Genomic DNA, 21140 nt, shown 5'->3' on the forward strand with positions numbered 1-21140 from the left:
ATAGATTTCAGCTCGATCGCATGTAGAAGTTGCAACAGTGCATCGGTTAGCTTCGCAATATTTTTTCCTTCCACATGTAGCAACGAAATGAAAGCTTAACAGATTTTAATGAAATTTGGCATTCGAGAGCTCCTAATTTTTTTTTCTCGAAAAATTTTCAATTCTATTCATAATATTTGACAACAAATTTTGACAATTTACGTTAAGACGTGAAGGGGGAAGCAACAGGGGCGTGAAGCTGACCACTCACCTGTATCTAGTGCCGCGGTCAAGAATGGAGGAGCTATACCTCCATCACCCATACGGCTTCGTAACATAATGTTTAACTAATTAAGTACAAGGGCACTTTGTATACATTTCTTCTGCCGCGCATCTCGAATGTAACTTCGTAAATGTTTATCGGCCCGATCAATATTTGGAATAGCCAGAGAAATGAACAACATATTGGTGTTTTTGATTTTGAATTGTGTGCAGTGTGACAGCTATTTAGTGAAAAATACACCTGATGATGGCCAGTTACGGCCGAAACATGTAGTGTAGAGGAAGAAAAGACAAAGTACTACAACCAAATAAATTGTTGCATTTCACGACGGCATTTGTATTATTACATATAGAACTGTATAGTGCGACAGGATGCTTAAATATAATATAGCTTTCTGGTGACCGCTTTATCTGTGAAAAATACTCCTAGGTAGCAATTGACAATCAACAGTTTTTGGTTACTCACTGTACCAACTGCTTCTGTCTGTCTCATACAGTTCCGTTAGTGTCTTTGTGCCCAAAAGGATCCACTGACAAAAATAGTTCTGGGAAGTATTTTACCAGTTGGACAAAGAAAATTTATATCTCTTTCTGTTAAAAGGTAAAAGTAAAGTTGCCCCTGAGCTTAATTAATTAAACAGTAAAGCATATGGGGGACTGGATATAAAGATCCAAGTTTTCTTGACCTCGGCACTGGTTGGAAGTGAGTAGTTAGCTTCACACCCCGGCCCCTTTATCACCGGGGAAAGAGCTCCCGGTACCCATTGAATAGGTGGTTGGGTGAACCCCAGAGTCAGTCTGGACGACGTGGAGAAATGAAAATTTTTGACAATACCGGCACTCGAACTCCGATCCCTCGGTCGCCCAGCCCGTAGCCAGTCGCTATGCAGGCTGATGCGTTTTCAGTAGAGCGGCTACGTGTTGTGGTGCAGGCAGGCAAATGTAGCCCGGGCGAGAGGGAGGACAGAGACCGGCGGGTAGGCTAGCGATTGCCGTCACTTGAATCCCACACGACCGCGGTAGCTAAACAAAGGACGACGAACGAACAGCGAAGCAATATAAAGGGATACAGTGCATATGAATAAGTTCAGCTAAAATGGTGATAAAGTAACTCATTATTTGATAACAGAATCACAGATTTTACGAATAACGGATTTTATAAAAACTTACGCACGATGTCGGAGAGAACATATAAGAAAAGAACTGATGGTTAACTTCCGGTTCTTAGCAATATTGTGTTTACGCTGCATGACACAAATCTAGGAAGTGGAGTGGATTCAGGAGACTCAGAATAGCGTGTAAACAAGGTAATGAAACTCCGGGATCAATACATAGCTTGGAATTTCTTGACGAAGCTGAGTGACCATCAGCTTCACAGAAATCGTTCTGCATCCTACGTTTAGTTAAATAACAGACACACATGTTTAGGGTCGTGATATATACGGGCTGTCTGTGTGAAGAAATTGAGTTTCTAAGCTCAGTTATGGAGCTGAGCCTTCCTTGAGAAGCCGCCAATTGTGTAGCTACTGAAGAACTTCCCAGAATTTTATGTAACCCGAAGGTTCATTACCCTGTTCACAAGAGTCTTCCACTGGTCCCTATCCTGATCCAGATCAATCCAATCCATACCATCCCATTCTCTCTAAGATCCATTTTAATATTGTCCACCCACCTACGTCTTGGTCTTCCCAGTGGTCTCTTTCCTTCTGGCTTTCCCATTAATATCCTATATGAATTTCTCTTCTCCGTCATTCGTGCTACATACCCTGCCCACCTCATCCTCCTTGACTTGATCATTCTAACTATACTTGGAGAAGAGTACAAGTTATGAAGCTCCTCATTATGTCTTGAGTTTCTGCATAGAAACTAAAACCCTATTCTGAACGCAAAAATTACCAAAATGCTGCAAACCTATGGCGTCCATTTATAGTCCTGATTTTCTTCCTGTTTAAACGGTATAGTGTGTTAGAAGCAGAGCGTGGTATGGAACTTGTTCTGAATTCAGGTTAGGTTGTGTCATAAATTTGAGAATAAGGTAGCGCATCTGAATGCAAGGGATCGTTTGTCTTGTCGTTTATGTATATATTTAGTTACTATTTATATATTTTTATTCTGCTTATTCATGCACCAATCCAAGACTCTCCGATTCATTCCAAAAGCACCTTGGTACATAAACAATCGAAGGATAAATGAAATTCTACTAATGTACACAGGTAAAAAAGGAAAGATATCCCTGTAATAGGCCGTGGACACCTATAACTTGGTGAGACGTCGAGGCTCTCACATTTTCTAGATAATCGACTCACAGATGGCCGTGAGCTCCTCTTCCTTACACACTGGCCAGCCTTAACCCCCGGAACATTCCTGGTACTTATTTCTGTTAGCGGCTGAGTCGATCTCAGGGCCACAGTATGGCTACAAAGATTAGGTCAATTGAAAAATCCAGCGACCTCATCGGGAATCGAACCCACGTCTTCAGGTTTTTAGCATAGTACCTCAACCAACTATGCTACGGCTTACTCCCACAAATGAACACAGTGCCCAGTGAACTAAAAGGGAGGAATGCCAGATACTTAAGGAAATTAGAAAATCACACTAATGCACTAAGAGTGAACCTATCTGACAATAGCGAAACTACACACAGACTGAAAAGATACAGCGTCCTGACTCTACCAGACAGGCCTGAGTAAAACCTCAATACAAAAATGTAAATGTGAACAAAAGAATTATATGAGTTACGCCACTGGACACAAACCATTCACGAGCCAGTACTTATTGAACACAGCCTTTATTGCAGATTCTATATAAAAATGTGTGGAGAAATATTATTCGTGCACACTCATATAGACAAATATTTTTTCTTAATTTCTTACTCCGTCTTTACTTTGTTTCATTCGTTAATTAATTAACTTATTCTCCCTACTTCCATGTGTTTATTTATTTTTACTTGTATTTGCTTTCCATCATTTCTTTTTATCTTTCCTTCCCATATTCCTCCTTTCTTATCTTCCTCCGCTTTGTTCTGGATTTCCTCACGGACTAACCTCACACAACAGGCGAAAGCAGCTGATCTGACTACCGTCTCAGAACACCAACTTAAATGAGCCTCGACCTCCAAACGTCTTTCTGGATGTAAAATTGTAAACGTTCGGATTATGGCTTTAATTGTTAAGACTTCTTTCATATCAGTAACTTGCAAGGCCTCCGGGTTTGCTGGGATTTACAATATTATTTATAGACCTTTGTTAGAACTCTTTTGCTGATGCGAGTGACGCTGTTCGAAACACCTCTACCAGCACAGAAGATAATAAACACAGAAACTGCACACGCATACAGCAAAGTTCCAAATGGGGTTCGAAAAAATGATCCACATGTTCGGGCTGTAAGATACAGCATATTATAGTACTTTGTGTTAGAAATTTGTAGACCTAACTATCTCCATGTAGCTCAGTCCTTTTGAGAAGCAACCAATCCTCCAGAAATTTCCAAAATTTTACGGAATTTTATTACAATGTTCACAAGGGCCCTCCACTGGTCCCTATCCTGAGCTAGATGAATCCAGTCCATACCACCCCACCCTCTGTCTGAAGCTCACTACGGTAGGAATTTACAGACCTTAATTACAGACTGTGGCATGAAGACATACGGCGAAGTGGAAAGTTAGCTCCACCTGTCTTGATCTCGGCGCTAAATGGAGGTCAGTGGTCAGCTTTACGCCTCGGCCGCTTTTCCTCGGGAAAAGAACCTCTGGTACCCACTGAACAGGAGGTTTGGTGGTTCGCAGAACTGCTATGGGCGCTATAGAGAAGAGACAAATCTTGGGCCTGTCGGGAATTGAACCCTGGCCTTGCAGATCATAGTCCATCACTATACCGGCTGAGTTATCCCGGCTCATAGGAATCCATAGACCTACATTATAATATTAAAATCATATGTCATGTTTTTAGAAAATTTCAACTGAACTGAACAAGATACAGTACAGGCCTGTTCTTTTCCCGTATTTTTGAACTTCAAAGTATAAACCGCATTTATAATGTCAACTTACATGAAGGCAAAGTAACGCTGTTCCTGTAGCAGGCCTTGGAGGCCCGTAGCATTGTGACACGTCCAGTCTCTCACGTTTTCTTTACAATCGGCTCACACATGGCGGTGAGATTGTCAGCCTTACGCGTCGGCCGCCCTTTACCCCCCAGGAAAATTCCTGGTACTCATTTCTGTTAGAGACTGAGTCGACCCCAGGGTCTTATTACTGCTGGAAAGATTAGGTAAACCGAAAATATTCAGTAACATCGGGAATCGAATCCGCGACCTTTCGGGATATAGCATAGTGCCTCAATAAACTACGCTACCGAGCTTACACGAAGAACAGAGTTTATATTCTCTACACGATGGTTAATAAGAGGTCTATCTCCTGGAGTATAAGGCCGTTGAACTTCGTCCGACGTTTGCTATCTGGTTTCAATCAGCTTCTTGCTTAGCTTATTCTTCTACCTTGAAGATGGAGACGACATTTCTCTTCGAAACGTCGGTTGACTTTCAGCGGAGTATATGGTGTTATAGCCAAGAAGATTTAACTCTTCAGAGATATGTTTCGTTACCCCTGCCACTTAGAGAGCGTCGGCGGCCAGGCATTGGCCACCTGTATCCTGGAAGCTCTGGGTTGTCATGAAATTGAGAGGGCGGCGTACATTGCCTCTTAAGACAGCTGCTCCAGTGACACGTTCGGAGTAGCAGTGAACACTGGCAGTAGCACGCGATAAAAAAGATTATATATTGCTCCAGAGATAATCAGATTAGTGCAGGCATAATTACAGCAGGACTGGGGTAGTTCTTCATGAGCTAATCCACAGACATTTTTCCACCCCATCACAGACCACCGTTCTGCACCACCTCAATCCAGAAACAAAAAAGCACTCCTTCCATCCATCCTATTTTAATCCATTGCTGGGTAATACTTTTTAAAGCTGTGTAATAAGATTTTAGCTCCAAATTCTGTACATATTATCTGATTTTATTTTTACAATGCCGCGTCTTGTTTCCGAATCTCTCTTCTCGAAATGGAGCGCGTGGGCTGCGTAGCCAGTTAGGGACAATGTTAATTACTCGTGACAGATACCTGCAGAGGGCTGAAGTAAGTACGTAACTGCCAAGTGGCTTAATGTGGGATTATAGCGCCACAAGTAAAAGTGCAAAGAGTTGTATGGGACCGTACCAGGGAGATCCTACACACAGGTTAATTAGGGGAGCATGAAGCAACTGAAGAGGTGGCGTCTGATGTAGAAAAAGTTCATTTTGCTACCCTCCCAGGGCTTAAATAAAACTTGTGCTCCAAATCCGCCGTAATAAAAATTGGTTCCGAGAGACTTTTCATTCGAGAATTCACTGTAAACTTTGTGAATTCAAGTCTGACGTTCTCCCATTGTATGCTTTATCCCGTTAAAGCAAAATGGTAGCTATATATACCATCTTGTTTAACATTGAGAACTCTTTACTATGCCCACAGTTTGTATTTGTGTAAAAGAAAGTAAAGCTATTCCTAAAACAGACCATGGACAAGGTTAGTTTCGAAATATCGGGTGCCGATTGACGACAGAAAATGAACTATTGGAAATCTGGAATTAAAATATTAATATTGAGTGCAATGTGACAGCTGCGTGTAGTGAAATACACCTGATGATGGCCGATTACGGCCGAAACATGTAGTGTGAAAGAAGGAAGACAAGAACTACAATAAAGTGTTACATTTACGACGGAGTTTATATTATACATATAGTAGTCTGGTAGACATCTACCGCCTATCGCAGAAGTCAGAAGTCTTCGCGTTCAACGCCGTAAGAACGTCAAATCTCACATAACCATTTTTCCTAGACATTGAACAGTATATTTTTGTAAGGCGGTTTAAACTTACCGGCGGCCGAATTTATATATAATATATATAATATATTATATTATTATGAAGACACGTAGTAAAGACAAGCAGCGGCACGCACACAGGAAGACTACACAGAATAACACCTATACAGTGTGGAAACAAGAACTAGCCGCTCCAGCACTTTAGACAAAGGGCGAGTAACCCTAACAATTTTAAATTTTAAATTTTAGACTGGGTTCAGTGTGGCAGCAACATTAAGAGTATACACCTGATGATGGCCGAGAGAGGCCGAAACATGTAGTGTAGAAAAGAACAAGATCAAAGACATATAATATATATTGTTTGCACTTGGGACGGAGTTTATATCATTTATCGTGTAGAGTGCAACAGGATGCTGAAATATAATATTGGCCGAATTTAAGGCCGTTCAAGAGATGAAACTTCTGTTGTAGTGGAAGATAAGTAAGACATGGCGTAAACATTTGTACAAAGCCAGGAACTTTTGTATACTGTGGCGCATAAACCGGTTCCTAGGAAAATATCTAGAAACACACGAGACAATAGCCGATGCTATGCAACAGCGCTGTAAACACGCCTCTACAACAATAGAGTTACTCTTGAAAATGGTGTTATGCAACCTGTTGCTAGGCAGCTGCAGCAGTTGGACTACAACAATGGAAATATGAGTGTTTTTTCTATGTGGTCGTGCCTCAGAACTTCCTGTCCTTGCATCTCAAATCATATCCAAACGGCAGTGCAGATTTTTCTCTTACATTTGTAGTCGTAACTGAACCCGCTTGGAGGGCACGCCGTACAGTAGTTGGTCGAGGCACTATGCTACAAGAAGTTAGGTCGGGGGTTCTAGTCCTGAGGAGATCATTGGATTTTTCAGTTGACCTAATCCTTCCAGCCGCACTATGGCCTTGGGGTCGACTCAGCCTATAACAGAAATTAGTATCAAGAATCTTCCTGGGGGGTAAAGGGCTGCCGACGCATAAGGCTGACAACCACACCGCCATCTGTGACCCGATTGTCTAGAAAATGTGGGAACCTCGACGTCTCACAGGCCTGTTACACGGATAACTTTGTCTTTTAATTTAACCTCCTCTGACACATTTCTACAGAGGATGTGAAGTCTTCTTTATGTTTAAATTTGATTTATAGCACTGACACAGTTCGGCTGCAGCAGTTAGGGAGAGAGACTGATGTGGGGGGGGGGTTAGTTATGACAACAGTAAGGGTATTCACATTGTCACATGAAGTGATTCTATTTTAGCGTCATGCATTCTTTGGTGATTGCATTCCAAAAGTCGAAACAGTGACTATATATGGCATGTAGTTTAAATCGTATGATTTAATTATGGCGGTTCAGTAGGCTGTATGTATATAATTACACAATTTGTAGATTCATTTTCGAGCATAATTTAGTCTGAATTCCGTAAAAATTTTCAGGTATAGCCTCAAAGTTTGGCTCTTTAGTTCATTCTTCTAATTATTAACAGGTAAACATTGGACAATGTTAAAACAGATCTTACAGAGATAGGATGGGATGGTATGGATTGGATTGTCCTGGCTTAGGATAGAGAGTAGTGGAGGGCTCTTGTGAACACGATAATGAAACTTCGGATACCATAAAATGCTGGGAAGTTCTTGAGTCGCTGCATAATTGACGGCTTCTCAAGGAGGGCTCATCTCCATGAAGTTACTTATATAAAAACATTTGCCTCGCTCAGGATAGAGACCAGTGGTGGGCTCTTGTGAACACGGTGATGAACCTTCGGGTTCCATAGAATGTTGGGAAGTTCTTGAGTAGCTGCATAATTAGCGGCTTCTCAAGAAGAGCTCAGCTCCATGAGTGATGTTGAGACATTTTGTACAGGATTTTTAGGATTTTTTTTTTTTAGGATTTTACTGATCTCCCTACAAAAGGTCGTTTGTTGTTTGGTAATGAAGAGGAAAGATAAATATAATTTTATAACAGTGTAATTTTTAACCCGAGATCCGTTTTCAAGAGTCTGTAATGTCTTTCCTACCTCAGAAGCTCATATTTGCATCTTGCAGATATTATTGAGGTCAGAAAATTGAATAAGTTTAAAAGTGACATGAAAAATTGAATGACCCTTGACTACACATGTTGTTTCGGTGTGTAGAAGAGTTAGATGTATGTACCATCACAGACAAAGCACAATTTTACTTTCTTCAAATTTTCAATTTTATTCAGAAATTCTAATATTTGATTTCCTATATGAATAACAGTTCACTTGAACAAATTCAGTCACAAGACGGATCTCACAAATTATTTTAGTTCTCGTTTCTACGGTTTCATCACAATCTGTTAATCTTTCTTGTATTATTTCCACCTGATGATGGCCAATCCTTATTGTAACATGCAGTGGAATTTAGGAACAAAGTACCTACCTACCACTCGGCGCTACAGCCCTGGGTGGGCCTTGGCCTCCTCTACAACCAGTCTCAACAACCAATGGATGCTGCCATAGGAATAGACCCACGCATGATGACCCGAGGCTGCTGTTAGGTTTCTGAACCCTGAAGGACCAGGGTATCTCTCTTAGGCCCCCCATACACACACAGTTTGGCCTTCCGATCGACCTTATAGGCAAAACTGTTACAGTTTACCCCCTCCCTTTCCTTCCCATACACGCGCAAATAAAGCGGCAGGCTTCATGCCACAATCACGGTCTTCCAGCCTATAATGTTGAGTCACACACGTCACGTGCTACGGTCCTGCAGGCGGTACTGACGGACTGACGGGTTTCCCACAGGCCAACAGTCCAAACGATTGGCCGGCCGGCCGCATCACACACGTCAGTTTTGCCTTTCAGTCTTCAACTGTGCAGGCCGAACTGGAGGCCAAACTGTGTGTGTATGGGGGCCCTTAGTCTGGACTCTACCCTTTGAACTTTCCGGCATGGGTGACCCTACTGGTAGTTAAACTACCGCCGGCATAGCTCTCCAGGTCAGAGAGTCACGCAAGCCCCACCATAATAAGGTGGTGACACCTTGGGGTGGGGGGATAGGTACAAAGTGACTGAGAAAATAAAATTTTGTGTGGTTTAAAACATTGATTATCTGAATAATTACTGTTCGTCTTCATCTTCCTATTTATTTTTTTTTTATTTTTGTTTCTTTCTATATTTCTTTCTTCCTTCGACAGATTAGGCCCTCTGGCGTGTTTTCATTCAGAATTAATTTGGAAATATGAATGTTATAGAAAGTTGGTTGGACTCATTGGATAGGGGATCAGTCCGTCGCAAGGAAAACACCAACATAGAAACAACGCAGAGATACAGCTATGCCTCGAGTTGAAGTCGAACCCCGGTATTCGGTGGAACGAACACATTTGATGCCTTAAACCGCACGATTAATGCGATAAGTCCGCTTTTCCCTTGCGCGAAAGTATAAATTGTTTGGTATGTTTACGTGGCGCTTACGGCCAAGTGTTGTTCTGTTTCGCGTCACTCACACGAAGCTGCATGACCTCTATTGACAGGATGTACTGATGTGATGCTACTCCTCATTGCAGACATGGGCCAGTTCGGGCTGAGTGCGACAAACAGCCACTGGGGGTACAGCGCCGCGAACCCTTACTCTTCGTACCTAGGGCCCGCGGGGGCGCTGGGTAGCTGCGCCGCCGCTGGGGGCGGTTTCAGCGCTCCGGCTCTCGGCTTCTCTACGGCCGCCGCCACAGCTGCAAGTGACCTGAATGGAGGTGGGCAGGGAGGCGCACATGACGCCTTCGGTACTGCTAGCGCCGTCTCCTCGCGTGAGTACTACCAAACCTGTGGTCCTCTTTCGTACCTCGCCTGGAACCTTTCCTTCTTATGCTTCTACGTGTGTATCCTGTTATACCATGTGGCGCTGAATTATGTAACAAGAAATTCTGGGAAGAACTACTCGCCTACTTTTCTTTGATATGACACAGGCGGCATAGAAAACGAAAAAGAAGTGGTATAAACTGTCACACAAATATACAGACAGCAAGTCGATATCATAAGCCTCATTCAAATTAGGGGAGATACACAGACGGATGGACACACAGGGAGCAAGGTGTACTTATAAGCCCCTTTTATTTTTCCAAAATAAAGAAAGTGAGCTAATAAAAACAACACTCAATTTAATTTCAAATGTACTTTTTATGAAGTCACTATGTGACAAGAGTAGGGAGCTAGTTTGACGCTGTGGAGCGGACATATAGCCCCACAGTTCTTGACTTCGACACTAGATGGAGGTGGGTAGTCAGTTTCATGCCTCTGTCGCTTTCCACCATGGGGACAGAGGCTCACAGACACAATCCACTCTGCAATTCAGGAAATAGCGGAGGGCTAGGATCTCAGAGTGTGAGCAACGAAGTAAACAAGCCTCAATTACTTTAATCAAAATTTATCAGCAATTTAGACTGAATATTAACCAAGTTTTAGCCAAATTTTATAAAGATAAACAAAAACGCAATAGGTTGCAACGACTACATATATATTATAGCGTGTAGATCGCCGTTGCTAGGCAACGACCGCGAAACAAACAACGAGACAACAGCCGTGGCTAGACAGCAGTCAGTGCGCAAGAATGGAAGTACTGTAGGTTATATAACTCAACCGACGTAGTTCACTTAAGTTAATTGAAAGAAAATCCACCTCATCGGGATTAGATTCCGTGACCTTCGGGCTTGTAGCATAGTGCATCAATCAACTACGCTACCGCGTGCCCCCACACATGTGCATTAAGTGGACTGTGTGTTAACAATCTAAGCAACGATACAGAAGACAGCGGTTTCCACATCCATATTTTCTAACACCTGACGATGGCCACATTGGTCGAAACATGTATGTAGAACTTTAAAGCGAATAGCTTCTAATGTATTTTATAGAATATTAATATTGCACGTGAGACTGTGGAACTAATTAATGCTAACTGAAAACTGCAACAGGATGCTACAATATAATATTAGAAAGATTAGAACTTTTCACGTCTTTCAGTATGAAGATTACGGTATTCTGGGAAGTGATATGGTGTAGTGTGTTAGATACAAACATTTCTGAGAAACCCACTGCCTTCTTCTTAAGAGTAAAATAATTGTCACTTCTTTTATCCTGAAAATGGACACAAGATTTCTACCGAAACGGTATTACTAATCTACGAGTACCAAACATCTTAAACGATCATTAATATTAACCCTGAACTACCCTCTGCTCACCAGAAAAGCTTGCATTTGAAATCAAACCTCTTCGTCTTCCTACGCAGAACAGATGCCGTGACAATTGTCTGATTGTCAAGATGAACAATGACTCCGCCATTGTTACCACATCCCCTTTCATCAGGTATACCAACAGGCGTCTCAATAACCAGTACGAGGGCGGATGGAGATATTCCTTGATGTTAATCCTGATACAGTCTTGGTCCATGGTTTTGTTTGTGTGTTACTCCACCCCTTGCCGCCCAATCTTACGCGCTACAGTTCTGCTTCGTGACGTCTGCAAGTGAATCAGGCAAACTGCAGCTGAGAGCACGTACCCCCCATTGCTCTCCTGTATTGGAAAGAAATGATGCTCGAACTAACATGAAGCGTTTATTAATGCACTATGCTACAAGACGGAAAGTCGCGAGTTCGATTCCCCATGAGGTCACTGGATTTTTTATTTGAGCTTATCCTTCCAGCCGTACTATGGCCCTGGGGTCGACTCATCTTCTAACAGAAATGAGCAACAGGAATCCTCCTGGGGATAATTGGCGGCCGGTGCGTCAGGCTGGCAACCTCATCACCATTTAGAGCCGATTGTCTAGAAAATGTGGGAGCCTCGAAGTCAGAACTGTATGGGCCTCAATGGCCTGTGACAAGGATAGTTTTACCGTTTCTTTCAAGAAAGATCTAATACATTTGATCTAGAGGTAACATTCTAGGCTTATATTCGGGGGTGTTTTGTTCAAATCTCGTCTGGGAACCGATTGTCCCAGCTGGGTCTATTTCTGGGTACCCTTAGTTTCTACAGGCAAAGTCCGGGAAGGTACCTCATTAGACCTAGACAGACTCCTTCCGAATCCTTTCCAGTTCATCATTCAGATCTCGTTCTTCTATTTGAAGCTATAGTCTCGACGCTGAAAATGCTTCGTTGAACAAAACATGGAGAAATATTTTCAAAGAACAATTTTTGTTCCTACTGAACGCCTTTGTTACTTTCTTCTTCTCTATTACTATTTACTTTTATATTACTGGTTGAGCCGGTCACGGTAGCCGAGCGGTCTAAGGCATGTACTGTCTTCTCTCGTTCGGAAACCGGGGTCGTGGGTTACTAACCCACAAAAGACAGGGATGGTTGGTGTGTATGAGTTTATTCTGTGTTTGTGTTGTCCCGTATTTAGGTAGAGGCCTTGCGACGAGCTGATCACTCGTCCAAGGAGTCCTACCGTCTGTAAAATAATAAAAACAAAAACAACCTTCATGCCGTAAGGTATAAGGGAAACGGATTAAGTAAGAAAATAATTACTAGTTTACTTAACGAGTCTTTCCGCCGTTAACATTATACAGCATTACATGATAGGACGATTAGTGAATAACGAATTTTAATTAATATAGGCCGTAGCGATTATGGACTGATTTGGGTACAATACCGAGATTAGCTTTCACCTACTGAGTATATCAAAGAAAGATCTCGCTTAGGATAACAGATTTCCTAACGGAGGTTTCAACTAGGGGCCTTCCGAGTATTCATTCCACCTCAGTTTTGGGCCCATTTTTATTGCCCTGATTTCTTTATTCACAGGGACAGAGGGGCCCATGCTTTCGGTATCACACTGCCCATGTGTATGTCCCCTCTTAATAACGCTTGAACAAAATGAAAGATATTTATGATTCCCAGGTATGTACCACATCTTTCTTGTTCCCTAAAAGACGTGAAATTTATTGAATTGTTAAGCGAATATTAGCTGCTTAAGAAGGAGTTAATTAGAATAGTATTAATTAAAACTGTTATATCCTCCTAATAAGAAGTATACTCACCTCCAACTAAGAACGAAGGATCTGTTAAACAGGAACTAGCTACGATGGGTGGTGGGACTACTTAGAGGACACCTCTTCAAACTGGGAATAAGTGATAGTCCCACTTGCGAGAGGTGAAAATGAAACAGCCACACATATCCTGTGTGAATGTGAGGCCTTAGCTTATTTAAGATTACGTCACTTGGGTCAATACTTTATGGAACCAAGTGACTATTTTGACGCCCCCACTTACAAAATCCTGAGCGTCATTCGAAGCGTGGGGTTGTTGAGGGTATAATCAAAAGAGGAAGCACAATAGACCACTGTAGGTAACGGTGCAAGGGCCAAGAAGGCCCACCCCTTGTACATTCATCCATTCAATGTTGAGGTCAAGAAAATCCGCTCCCCATGCGCCTTCATGTAGAAGTGATTAATTACGTAGTTAATTACGTAGTTAATCCAAGGATAAATTTAACTTTTACCTTAATAAAAAAGTCATGTATTAGAAGCTTTCTTTGCAGTTAAGTAACGATAAGACATTCCTCAATGTTTATTGATAATACACAAACATAAATTTAAAAAAAATACACGAAAGAAAATTGGAGAACAATAGAGGTTAAAATGATAGGTCGCTTTATTTATTCCTAATTATCGTTAATTCCAAATTAATAAGTGCCAATTTTGTCCCAAAACTTCAAAATGAATCCGCACGCTAATTCCGAATACCCTCACTTTAATCACGAAACGTCGTTGTTGTTTTGTTGTTAACGTTGTCCCGTATAATACATGTATATTTTATTTCTTATTAACCAATTAACGTCTTTAAGGACAAAACAAACTGTTATCAGCTTATGGACACTGCTGGTCTCCGTATCCTTAGGGATATTTCAACTCTGAATGCTAATATTGCTTCAAGACTTAGTCTTAGGTGTTTCATAGCTGCTAACAACACCTGCTTATATTTACATGGTGTCCTTACAGGACGATTTTTCTTTCCTGATCCTACTTGTTATCTCATTATTTTGAAGAATACTATCTTCTGTGACATTCTGGTTCGAATTTCAGCAACGTTTCGGAAGAGTGAACCGCCTCCATCTTCAGAGTTGAAGAGTAAACCAAGCAAGCAACTGGCAAGAAGCAAGCAGTGTCGATTCTTGCTGATTTATTTGCTTTGCTTACTCTTTAACCCTGAAGATGGAGGCAGTACGTTCCTCCGAAACTTCAATAAATTTCTAATGGACTACACAACATCATACAAAACCACGTGATTTTAGTCCGCAAGAGAATTATACCGATCGAGCGATCTGGTAGCGCCGGGAATCGAACCCGGAACTCTGGATCTGTAACCAGGAACCACTAGACCACAGAGGCGGTCACACAGCGCCATATCCCAGACAATAATACTTGACATAGTGACCGCTGTAATATTCTGATTAACGCGTCTTTATTTCTTTTAGTTTAATTTTTATTTTCTCCTTTATGTAGCGTCAGAAGGTATTGTGATTGTGAAAAATATCTATCTCGGTCTGTTAGTCGGATAAGTTGCTGATGGCCCTCGCCAGCACAGTAATTCTCGGGTTCAGATCCTGTCGCGAACCTTGACTATATTTTTCTTGTGAAGATTTTACGTGTTTTGAAATGAGGCGGCCTCTTGAAGGAAAGGAGGGGTCTGACTACTATTGTTCACTCTCCTTCTGTACTTCGGAACTGACCGCGTTGCCATGGAAACATAGGCGAATCTAACTCCAGTATTTCAGCAGTCTATAGAGCCCGTCTCCCAGAATGAAAATACAGAGGTATCATCTTCAGGAAAATAACTGTACGCCCTATATATGAGAAAGTATACGCTGTCTTAGTGCTGAATTTTGATTTTGTACACATATACGAGTATTATGCTTGCCTCTTGTAGGGTATTTTCTGTGGGCGAGGACTCTAATATAGAAATATCGTTGCATTCTTTTTCCTGCTGTTGTTGTTAAGGTTTGTGACTGTGATCTATTTTAATTATTATGGAAATTTATTAGGCCACTGTCCATTGTCTGATCAACAATATGTAAGACGTTTCGGAGGCTCATTCTTTGTTAATCTTTCGGTAGAAGGAAGAGGTTGGCCTTACCTGTTGATAAGAAGTGGCTTCATCTAATGGACATTGCTTTCATCATTATCAGATCCAACACTGCCGCTATTATCATATTATTAACTCTTTAAAGCCCAGTGGTTTCTATATGTATCACCCGCTTAAACCCACTGAAATTCTGCATTATGCCCACAGAGTGTATCTGTGTGTTCCACATGGCTCTTACAAGAAACAGCGACTCTTTCCATAAACAGCATTAACCAGTTGGGCTTTGTAGCCGAGACATCATGTGTTTCCTGCGAGGTATGAACTGAATTCTTATAGCATTATAAATTCAGTCTTTAATCCCGTTTGGAGGCAGGGTCGAGTACCTCCATCGTAGACCTGCGAGTCGTAGGAGGCGACCGAAAGGAACACATTGCCTGGACGTATAACCAGGCCATCCCGTTCCTGGAGGATACAAATATGGGAACCTGGACTTCCAGTTTGGGGAAGTCTCGAATCTGATACAGTAAAATGTAGTCATGAGTCCCGCGGGACTTGGACCTGAGAATGACTCTGCTGGCGAAGTCCAGCAGCAATTGTAAACGACAGACCCATCCTCTCGTCAGAGAGAATGTTACATATAACCGAAAATGATCAGTTGGAAAATAAAAATTATTGTCGTGAATCTCTAAGGGGCTTGTCGCCAAGACGTCAGTCGTAAAGCAATTCTGACTCTGACCCTGACTCTGATGATAATGGCCATGGTTACAATTATTATTATTATCATAAGACCCGGTGTACAGAAGGAGCTGTCTCCAGGTTCACCCGCAGTCTAGCCTCTTAGCTCCGCACGAAGCGATGACACGGTAGCGTAGCGGCTATACAGCGGATACGACAATGGAGAGCAGTCTTATGCTATTACCGTAGTTGAAAACAAGGCATACAATGGCCGCCTGGCTGCGGAACTTTGAGCAGCCTACAAGACGCATACAGTACAAATAACATCCCCAGCCCCTGTTCTAAACTGTGGGCGTAACTTAATGAGTTTTGTTTGTGCTCCTACGTGACAACGGCAGTCTCTTTGCTGGGATCCGCCCAGCGTCGCCTCTTAATCGAGATGTGAGAGTAATTTCCATCTCTTTGCTGTTGTGAATGCCTTTCCGTACGAGATATACAAATGGGGAGTTTGTCATGTAATCTGTAGCAGTAATCTACTGCAGTTCAATTCGTTCCAACTTGAGCCACGGTTTAATTTAACAGGTTAATTCGAATCTTGGTGTTATTTCTTGCAGTGTATCGTTAAAAGAAGACGTGTCCTGATAGCCGCGCTGTTGTACATCGCTTAAACCCTCGGATCTCAGGTTCAAATTCTTCCTGTAACAGGAGTGTTTATTTGAGTTTTTTTTTCTGATGAAGGCAGAGGCCTTACGGTGGACTGCCCCCGTGCCTAGGGCAGAAATATACAGCCTTGACAATCGGATTTGCCCTTTAGAACTCAGTGTTTTTTATACGTGCAGCATGTTTTCACAAATACTCTCCGGTTTGCTAATAGAGTGCAACTACGTGTATCATATTGTAGTGTGTAGAGTCGTTGCTATCCGATGACCGCGAGATATGCAGATATACAAGGGCCGCTTCTGGGTAAAGGCTCGGTAAACATGTTCCCAGACAACGAATCAAAGCACAAAAATAAAGGTATGTTGGAAACGTGGCGTTTCTTCACGGTATTCCGAGGAATTATGTTGAAGACAATTAGGGTGACTAAGTGAGTTCTGTACGGGAGTCTGAAAAGGAGAGTTGAGCGCGTGAAGCTGAAGAATCTCCAGTATTAGGAGTCGTTACCAGGGAACGTCTGAAGACACAGAATGCTGGAAAATTCTTGGCGGGTGCTATGGTGATTAGCGGTGACACTGTAATTACTTGTACTCACTAGTCTAGGCCAATAAATCTAATATCCGACGTAAAACCCCGTCGGTAATCACCCCTACATGTAACAACGTGGGTCTCCGAATAAAGGGACGCTTTTCCTTAAACACTAGCTATTAATTAATTGATCTCTATGGCGGAGACGCAAACAGTTTTCTATGCGGTAGACGCCGAGTCTTCAAATATTACTTAGATCGGACCACGAGTACTGTAAACACTACCTGACCAAGAATAAGGATAAGGAGCTTTAAAACTAAAGTATCACATTCACACATTCTGCCGTCCGTGTAACTGCTGCACTGGTTACTAAAATGTGCATTAGGCCGCACCATATATCAAGCTGTTAGTCGCTGGTTTCCCACCGCGGCAGCCCGGGATCAATCCCGGGGTCTCGTCAAGTGGGATTTGTGGTGGAAAAAGTGGCGCTTGGGCGAGTTTTCTCCGAGTACTTCGGTTTCCCCTGCCAATCTTCATTCCACCAAATTCTCCACCATCATAATTACCCGGCGCAGGCTACAATAGGCCAATCAGTGGCCGCTGTGCCGAGTGGGCCCAGTTGGACTCCACCCCCATCTAAGCGAATTAAAAAAAATCATTGAAATGGATATCATCAGTAAAGTTTGAATGACGGAGTGTTGATTTCGGCGTTGTTTCTTTTGTGCAGTTCTGCCGGACACCACGGGGTCTACAGGCGCTGGAACAGGGATTCCAGGCACCGATCTTGACCAGCATTTGGGGACTCTTGTGGTACCACATGGCGGCAACAGTCATCACCAAACTGGCACCGCCAATAACACTACACACCACGGTGCCACCAACAATACACACAACCACCATCAGGAGCGGGTCATCTCGTCGGCGTCCTCCAACGTCACGTCAGGAGGAGGTCTCCTCGTACCTCGGTACCCAGGCGTTGGGTCTTCATCCGTCACTGTGTCCACGACGGATTTTGGGCTGGGAGGACCCCGGTCGTTGTCAGATTCATCCGCTGGTGAGAGTCCTGTTGGGAGCGAGGAGATATTGCCCACCGTTGGGGTCGGTGGGAATTCACTAGTCGGCCACCATCTTAGTTCCGGAGGAGGCAGTGCAGGTGCGGGGGGTGTGGCATGTACCAACGGCACAAGTTTCTCATCCCTCATGTCTGGACACCACCATAATCAGCAGAGCTACGGAGGTGGTTCTACAAACCCATCACCCGCCGGTCTCTACCTCAGTACACCGGTTCTACCTGCGTCACTGCTCTACTCCCAACTGTACAGTGCAGCGAGTAGTCATCAGAATCATCAGTTTCACCACTTGCATCACCATCATCACCACCACGCAGCTACAGCAAGTACTCAAGACATCATGGACCATACGAATGCTGCTTCGGGTCTCGGACAACGTTCCACAGTTAGCGAAATTTTACTGGGAGGTGGCGGTGCCACGACGGGGTCCTGTGTGGCCGCAGTGACGTCATCAGCAGGTGCGGTGGTTCCAGGCGGACGTGGTGCTTCAGGGTTGTCGGATGACGAGCATCAAACAGCTGCACAGCAAGTTGTTGTTGGTGCTCAGCAACAACCGAGATCTCACTCCACAGCCGACAGCACAGCGGTCTGGAGACCGTACTGACTCGTCCAGGAATAACCAGAGGCTTCCGCACCACCTCTCTGCACTGTAGAAGAATTTTTGTAGGCATTGGATGTGTTCTGGGTCAAGAGTTTTGGATGACCGTCCTCTGCAGGGCATCCATAGATGTTTTGGATCATTTGGAAACCTGTAGGCCCCGTCCGAATATTAACGGTATTGAATTATATATAGAAAAACACATGAGGTCATTGGATGGTTTTGTAAATTCAGTGAAGTGCTTGGAAAATGATAGGAAGATCGAAAATCTCCTCTACGTTTAGTCACGATGTCAAATTTGCATATCTGTGAGTCGAAACACCTTTGAAACTCCAATAAACTCTTAAAGTGGATGATTACAGTTTCATGACACGGAAATATTTGATCTGAGCACTGCGTATATTAATAACGATGAATTATTTTAAATATTTCATGTTGAACCTTCCAGAAGGTTCCAACTGGACGCCTGTGTACTAGAATTGAGGTGACAATGTTGACTATAACGGCACAGTATAGTCTTATATGATTTTCAACATAAAATATTGACGAAGTATAACAGAAACTCGGTGGTCGATGAAGAATTATGCGTATTTCCAAGACAAGTATATTTTGTCATCCAAATCAATTGGAATTGCTATCGGTTGTCAGTAGTAGCTCTTCACTGAAATTCTAATAGGCAGCATATATAAAGGGTCATTTATGGGATGTTTGAAACAAGAAGTGGACTTTATGAACCCAGACGATAATCCGTGTATTAATTATGAATTCGCGTTGATTATTTGCACTAGCAGGAAGTAACAGAGTAAAAGCCTAACCGGTTTATTGTGTTATGTGCTGACATTGATATGTCGGTGGCTACAGGCAGGTGACCAACTGACTCCAATGTGATGAAAATGTAAATGTAATATTGCACGTCAAATTTTGCATCTGACGCTCAGACTTCGTAGAATAATTTCAGATTTGGAGCCATTATATTACTGAAGTTAATTCTAAAATAGTCAGTAGAATTAAAACTTTGAATACTCACTCACTCACTCATGGATCTGAGCCCTCCTTGAGTAGCTGTCAATTGTGCAGCTACTCAAGAACTTCCCAGCGTTTTATGGAACCTGAAGGTTCATTACCGTGTTCACAAGAGCCCTCCATTGGTCTCCATCCTGAGCCAGATGAATCCAATCTATACCATCCCATCCTACCAAATATTCTCCTCAACACCATTTTCTGAACCACCTTCAGTCTATGTTCCTCCCTTAAAGTCAGAGACCAGGTTTCACACCCATACAAAACTACAGGCAAAATCATAGTTGTGTATATTCTAATTTTTATGTTTTAGACAGCAGATGAGGAGACAAAATGTTCTGAATTGAATGGTATCAAACATTACTCAATTTAAATCTCCTTTTAATTTTCTCCTAAATCAAATTTTGAATATTAGTAACTAATATTTTATTTATTACCTGCTTTATAACTGTTACCCATTTAACATGAAGTATGATTTTATATCTATAAACAATTAAAGCTATATTTCTTAATTCAACATTCTGTTGAATTGTTACATTTTTCATAATTTTGGAGTCGGTTAAAATTGTCACTTATTTTTTTATATCGCAATGATATAATGCTATATATTTATCACGATGATTCGTCATTTTACAATGTCGTCATAACGTGGCTCATGATTTCTCTCACCATTACCAAGTACCGATGACTGAACGCTACGTTTTCATTGCGTAAACAACTGACTATATACTTGCCTCGTGCCAAATGTTTCCATCTTTATCGAGGTGGAATGATTTATTTGAAGAAATAATAGTTGTGCACGTGAACGAACCCTGGTGGCAGTTGTACGTAACTAAATTAGAGGAAAGAGCGCTATATCTCTTTAAGGATTCTATTTGAAGAGAGTGTATCTCCCTTTGTTGTATCACTGACTTTCTTGTTTGCAGCGGACATATACTAGTCAAAATTTATGGAGTCATAATTAAGAGCATTATAAAACTCAAGTAGATTATCGACCAAATTTTTCTTCAAGAAAACGAACACTTCCCAGTTTACAGTTTTATTACTGAAAAATATGAAATACTCTTATATTTTCTTTTTCAAAACCAAATCCACGTTTATAATTTTATTTTTTAGTTTAATTACATGGATTTTAATAGCAGAAAATTTTATATCTTACGGCCATCTGTAATCTGGACGTTGTTAAGCAACGGTTATGACAGAAGGACTGCTTTCAGTTATGAAGAACAAATAATTTGGAGCCAATTATTGTGTAAAAACATATATTTTCCTTTTTTATTTTAAATATTCAAATTAAAAATGATAGATTTGTTGTACAGTGTCGACATGTTTGTGTTCTGTTGTGCTATGTTGAAACTAGCCAGAAGCTAGAAATTGTGTTGCATCATGTATTCGCAAAATAT

The 21140-nt window shown here is 42.0% G+C and overlaps 1 protein-coding gene across 2 annotated transcripts in view; it reads left to right on the forward strand.

Moving 5' to 3' along the window:
* LOC111873710 (runt-related transcription factor 3) overlaps nucleotides 1-19807 on the forward strand; it is a 641992-nt gene extending 622185 nt beyond the window's left edge. For both annotated transcript variants that reach the window (XM_033755183.1, XM_033755182.1), the window contains 2 exons: nucleotides 9678-9917; nucleotides 17777-19807. In XM_033755183.1, coding sequence (XP_033611074.1) covers nucleotides 9678-9917; nucleotides 17777-18723 — 1187 coding nt within the window. In that variant the 3' untranslated portion in view covers nucleotides 18724-19807. The remainder of the gene's footprint in view (nucleotides 1-9677; nucleotides 9918-17776) is intronic.
* Nucleotides 19808-21140: the final 1333 nt, after the last annotated feature.

The sequence above is a fragment of the Cryptotermes secundus genome, unplaced genomic scaffold, assembly GCF_002891405.2.
Source record: "Cryptotermes secundus unplaced genomic scaffold, Csec_1.0 scaffold31, whole genome shotgun sequence".
Lineage (NCBI taxonomy): Eukaryota > Metazoa > Arthropoda > Insecta > Blattodea > Kalotermitidae > Cryptotermes > Cryptotermes secundus.